Genomic DNA, 7199 nt, shown 5'->3' with positions numbered 1-7199 from the left:
TATTATATATATTATATATAGTATTATAATATATATATATTATAGTATAATATATATATATATATATATATATATATATATATATATATACATATATATATATATATATATATATATACTATATATATAAATATATATATATATATATATATATATATATATATATATATATATATATATATATATATATATATATATATATATATATATATATATATATATATAATATATATATATATGCAGTTCCTTTTACATACCAAAATTTTCACTACTAAAGAATTTTATCAAATGCGTAATTTTAGTTGATTTTGGTATTTGAAGAAAGTTTTAAATATATGGTTTTCATGTTGTTATTGCATTTGTTCACAATTAATGTTGAGATTTGTTGTTATTATTATTATTATTATTATTATTATTATTATTATTTATTATTATTATTATTATTATTATTATTATTATTATGTAAATGAATAATATTGATAAGATTATTGATATCATTTAGATGAAAATTCTGAAAATTTTTAATATCATCAAAATTATGATAATTATTAGTTTTTATAAATTAGTAATATTATAAAAATTATCAAAATTATTATAATTCTCAAAATTTGTAATATCATTAAAACTATTAATAATATTTTTTTAATATTTTAAAATCATTAGCATTATTAGAATGATTAAAATTATTAATATAAATGAAATGATTAATATTAATAAAGTTATAATTATTATTAATTATTATCATTATAATTATTAATATTATCAAATCATTAAAATTATTAATATAGTTAAAAATATTAATGATATTGATATTATTGATATTACTAAAAAAACCAAAAGTATTAAATTTTATCAGTATCGTTAATATTTTTAATGTTATGAAAATTATTAATATTAGTATACTTATTAATTATTATTAAAAATAATCAGATATTATTAAAATATTCAATAATAAAATTATTAGATTTAAAGATATCTCTAAAATTATTGAATTTAATAATATCAATATTATAAGTATTATCGGTGCTTTTAATAATTTTACCATCAAAATTAAAAAAATTGGTAAAATATATATTATTGAAATAATTGATATCATTAAAATATTTGATATTATTGAAATCTTTAATATCAAAATTATTGATATAAATAAAATTACTAAAAATATTAATATTTTCAATATCATTTATATTATTAATATTAATAAAATTATTGAAATTAATGAAGTTAATGAAATTATTAAAATTATTAATATTAATGATATTATCAGTATTTTTGAAATTATTAAGATTTTTATTAATTTGAATATTAATACAATCATTTATATTAATACTATTATCAAAATTATTAGAATTAATGAAATTTATGATATTCCTAAAATTAATGATTTCAATAAAATTATCAATATTATTATAATTATTATAATAAAATTTAATATCATCATTAAAATCATTGAAATTATTATTATCAATATAGTTGACGTGATCAAAACTATTTAAAATATTATTAATTAATAATAAAAATAAATAATAATAATAATAATAATAATAATAATGATAATTATTATTATTATTATTATTATTATTATTATTATTATTATTATTATTATTATTATTATTATTATTATTATTATTAGTAGTAGTAGTAGTAGTAGTAGTAGTAGTAGTAGTTGTAGTAGTAGTAGTAATAGTAGTAGTAGGAGCATTATTAAATTTTTTAATAATAATACTATTTTTATATGATTAATATTATTGAAATTACCAAGATTATTAAAATTATTAATATAATTCATATAAATAAAATTAATACTAATAAATAAATTATTAATGTTAATGAAATCAGGTATTATTTTTTTTCTAAATTTGAAAATCATTGAAATTATTATTATTATTATTATTATTATTATTATTATTATTATTATTATTATTATTATTATTATTATTATTATTATTATTATTGAGATTACTAATGCCTTACATATTATAGAAATTATAAAAATTTTTCAAATTAATACAAGTATTGATATTATTAATATTACAAAAATTAATATTATTAATATTATGATTATTATTATCATTTTTAAAATTTTAGATATTATTAGAATTATTGATACTTATGATATTGATATTGAATAAAAGATTGAAATTATTGAAATTTTTAACATAATTGAAATTATCAATATTATTAAGATTATTATCATTAATAATAATATTAATGATAATCATATTGATATTACTACAATTATTCAAATTATAACATTTTTGATATTAACAATACTATTAATATTATTTACATTATTAAAATGATCACAATGGTTAAGATTATCAGTGTTAATAATTTCTATAATTTTAATAAACTTAATAATATTGATAATTATTAATATTATTTAATTTAATAAAATTATAAAAATTATGAATACTGATAAAATATCATTCTCATAAAATTATTATTATTATTATTATTATTATTATTATTATTATTATTATTATTATTATTATTATTATTATTATTATTATTATGAAAATTTTATGTTTTATCAAAAGTATTTTGATTGTTAAAATAATTAATAATATTAAAATTATTATTATTATTAATACATTTTATATTAATATTAGTAAAATCATTAATATTATTAATATTTTTTATATTTTTTAAATTAGTAAAATTATTGAAATTAATAAAATTGTTAATATTTTTAAAACTAAAATTATTAAAATCATTAATATTATTATCAATGACATTAAAATTATTAAAAATTATTGAAAAATTATTAAAATGATCAATATTATCAATATTATTAAAATTATCAAAATTATTAAAATTATTATAATCAAAAATATTATCATTAATAAAATTATTTATAGTATTAAAATTATTAATTTTATAAGAATTAATTATATAATTCAAATTTATCAATATTATCATGATCATTGATATTTTTATTGTTATCATTAATATTATTATTATTATTATTATTATTATTATTATTATTATTATTATTATTATTATTATTATTATTATTATTATTATTATTATTATTAATATGAATTTTAATAATATTATTAAAATCATTAATATTATTAATAATAAAATTATTAAAACTATTAATTTTGTTTTCATTATGTAAAATATTATATTGAATTAATTAGAATTTTCAAAATGTTTAATATTATTAATATTATTAATATTATCAATATTATTTATACTATTAAAATTATTGAAATTATTATTATTATTATTATTATTATTATTATTATTATTATTATTATGAAAATTAAAATTATTAAGTGTTTTAAATTCATCAATATTATTAAAACTTACAACTTTATCAAAATAATTTAAATTATTGAAATAGAAATTATTAATATTATTAAAAATATTTATTATTAATTAAAATTATCAAGATTATTAGTATTATAATATTAATAAAGTTATTATTACGATTAGAATTAATAAAGTTATTGAAATTATTAAGATTAATATTAAAATCATTAAAATTATTAAAATTATTAATATTATTATAATAAATGTTATTATTATTGAAATTAATATAAAAAAATTGAATAAAAAATTATTGAAATTATTGATAATATTTATAACAAAATTATTGAAATTATTGATAATATTATTTATAACAAAATTAATAAGATTATCATAATCATTTCAATTGTTAAAATTAATTAAAATATTGAAAATATGAAACTTTGTGATATCATCAACATTGTTGAAAATATCAATATTATTAAAATAGATAAAATTATAAAAATTATAAATTTAAACTTATTAATATTATTAAAACTATTAATACTATTAAATTAATTGAAAAGTTTAATAGTTTTAGTAATATTAAATATTTTAACAATTTTGGTAATTTTAACAATATAAGTAATAATATTAGATATAATATTTTCAATTATTTTAATAGTATTATAGTTTTAATAATATTAATAAGTTTAAAATTTATAATTTTTATAATTTTATCTATTTTAATGATATTGATATTTTCAATAATTTTGATGATATCACAAAGTTTCATATTTTTAATATTTTAATTAATTCTAACAACTGAAATTATTATGATAATTTTATTAATTTTGTTATAAATATTAATATGATGATGCGACAAATACTTCTCAATCTTCTTTTCCTCCATCTCATCGAGAGCTGCCTTAAGTTCTCTCAGCCCCATGGAAGTTGGTTCCATTATCACATCTGATAATCTTAGGATGACCTCTTCGAGAAACAAATCTTCGCAAAGCATTTATGAAAGAGTCAGATTGTAAAGTGTTTGCAGTTTCAATATGAATTGACCTACTAACCAAGCAGGTAAATATCACACCATACCTCTTTAACTCCTTTCTTCCTTCCTTGATGTAATAGGGTCCAAAGAGGTCAATACCAACATTACTGAATGGTGGCGAAGGTTCCAATCTGTCTGCTGGAAGATCAGCCATCTTTTGACTCAAAGCTGGTTTTTTCAACTTCCTGCAAGTAACACAATGGAATAACGCATTCCTGACAGTTGCATTAGCATTGATGATCCAATACTTCTGCCTTAGATTTGAGAGAACATGGTTTCTACCTGAATGAGCTAATAATTCATGCTCATGTCGTATCAACAATGTAGTCACATGATGCTTCTTTGGTAACAGTATGGGATGTTTGGCAGACTGTGGAATGTCAGACCTTCTTATCCTACCTCCAACCTTCAATAATCCATCCTCAAAATCAAGAAAGGGATCAAGCTTATATATTGGACTACTCTTGCCAACTGACAATTCCCTTGATAAAGCCTTCACTTCATCACCAAACACCTCCCGTTGAACATACATTATTATTGCCCTTTCAGCATCAGTGGTTACACAACCGTTCCTTTTACCACTAAGGATTGACTTTAGTTGTTGAAATACAGAAACTGCCTTTTGTAACCTTGACCATGAAGAGAAATATTCAATTAATCTTGTAAACCCGTGAGGTTCTTCAGAAATTGTGACCGCAGACACATGTTCACTCTTATCATCAACACAATCTGCACACACATACTCCTGTGAAGGCAAATAATCAGATGCAATAAATGATGGGCCATGAAACCATTCGTCATACTGCAAAAACTGATGTACACTAATACCTCTTGATGCCACATCAGCAGGGTTATCACTGGAGTTTACATATCTCCATTGCTCAGGCTGGGAATAGTCCCTTATAACCCTGACTCTGTTGGCTACAAAAACTGGGAACCTTTTAGTGTTGCTATGAATATAGTGAAGGACTGTTGTTGAATCTGTGTAGTACACTACCTTGCCATCAGTAAACTCCAACTCCTTCAGGATGTGTTGAGCAACCTTGACAGACACAGTTGCAGCTGTAAGTTCTAACCTAGGTATTGTCACCACCTTTTTGGGAGATACTCTTGATTTTCCCATGACAAGATTTGACTGAACTTGGTTTCCATCGTGAAGAACAAGGTATGCTGCAACACCATAACCAACTGTACTTGCATCGCTGAATAATACAAGACTTGAATCTGTCACATTACCAAACCCGCTTGACTTGAAGCATCTTGGTATTGAAAGCTGCTCCAGTAAATGAAGACCTTGTATCCAATGTTCCCACCTTTCAGCTGGCTCATCTGGAATCCTCTCATCCCAGTCCAAACTCTCAACTTGACACAATTCTTGTAACAGTTTCTTGGCCGGTAAGATGATTGGAGAGAGCAACCCAAGGGGATCATATAATGATGAGATAGTTGATAACAATCCTCTTCTGGTGAATGGATTATCCTTGAGCTCAATTGAGAACTTGAATGAGTCTTCTTTAAGGTCCCATAACATTCCTAAGGCTCTTGTCATTAAACTCTCCATGTCAAGATTAAACTTTTCACTTTCAACCGAACAATCTTCAGCAGGCAAAGCTTTAAGGACATCACTTGAATTGCTGACAAATTTAGTTAACCTAAATCCTCCTTCACTAGTTGCAGATACCAAATCCTTCACCAACTTCACTGCTGTAGGAACATCAGCACATGACTTCAAACAGTCGTCAACATAGAAATTGTGCCTTATGGTGTTGCCAACAGTTGAATCATACTTCTCATCTGCTTTGTCTGCTGTGGCCTTCAATGCAGTATATGCAATACTCGGTGATGAGATTGCTCCGAAAATGTGAACAGCCATTCGGAATTCTTCAAGAGGTCGATTGATGTCACCATTAGGCCACCACAAGAATCTAACATAGTCCTGATTCTCAGGTGGAATCTTTATTTGAAAGAACATAGCTTCAATATCTCCAATGAATGCATAAACCTCCTGCCGGAATCTAATGAGTACTCCCGTCAATGAATTGGTGAGGTTTGGACCCTGTAGCAGAACATCATTTAATGACACACCTTCAAACTTGGCACTACAGTCAAAAACAACCCTAATCTTCCCTTTCTTGGGATGAAAAACTGCGTGATGAGGAAGATACCAAACAGGAATCTTATTGACCTCATCATCTGGGATCTTGTAAGCATAGCCTTTTTCAAACAACTTATCCATGAATGCTGTGTACTGCTGTCTGTAATCTTCACTATTCTTCATCTTCCTCCTTTGCCACTTAGCTCTGCTAACAGCCTGCTTCTTATTGTTAGGAAGAATCACATTGCGATCTCGAAAAGGCATGGGTAGCTGAAAGTGACCATCTCTAAATTCAATGTCATCCTGGCACCTTTTCACAAATCTTGTGTCCTCAAAAGATAAGCCACGCTCATCAGGAACTGACCCAAGATCCCTTTCTGAAAAATCTAACTCAAAGTACTTCCTAATACTTTCAACAGTAATACAATCAGTAACATGTTGAACATCAGATACAAGTAACCTGTGACATGAAACCCCATTTGAACTAACCTTAACATGTACAGGCCCATTAACTGTCCATCCATGCTTTATATCTTGTGAAATGTAATCATACCATGCAGTCATTATCAAACATGCAAGTTTTGAATGATTCGCCAAACCTTCAGAGGGTGATTTCAAAGCTGCCAGTGTATATTCAAAATAAGTGGTTGGATCATGTGATAAAGCTTAGGAAGCAAGGTGTTTGTGTGTGTTTCCCCACATTAGTGGAATTTGTGCAGAATGCAGCAGAGGCAGCAATGGATCCTGTATTCAGCAGGGAAGCTTTGGGTAAAGTGTGTGTTTTTTCAAAAGCAAAGGCAAATAATG

The 7199-nt window shown here is 22.6% G+C and overlaps 1 protein-coding gene across 1 annotated transcript in view; it reads right to left on the bottom strand.

The window, feature by feature from the left end:
- Positions 1 to 6956, bottom strand: part of LOC137622390 (uncharacterized) — a 7550-nt gene extending 594 nt beyond the window's left edge. The window contains exon 1 of the mRNA XM_068353003.1: positions 4342 to 6956. Coding sequence (XP_068209104.1) covers positions 4342 to 6956 — 2615 coding nt within the window. The remainder of the gene's footprint in view (positions 1 to 4341) is intronic.
- Positions 6957 to 7199: the final 243 nt, after the last annotated feature.

Source organism: Palaemon carinicauda, chromosome 29 (genome assembly GCF_036898095.1).
Source record: "Palaemon carinicauda isolate YSFRI2023 chromosome 29, ASM3689809v2, whole genome shotgun sequence".
NCBI classification, from domain to species: Eukaryota; Metazoa; Arthropoda; class Malacostraca; order Decapoda; family Palaemonidae; genus Palaemon; species Palaemon carinicauda.
Note: the sequence above shows the minus strand (reverse complement) of the source record. Positions and strands in the feature narration are given on the sequence as shown.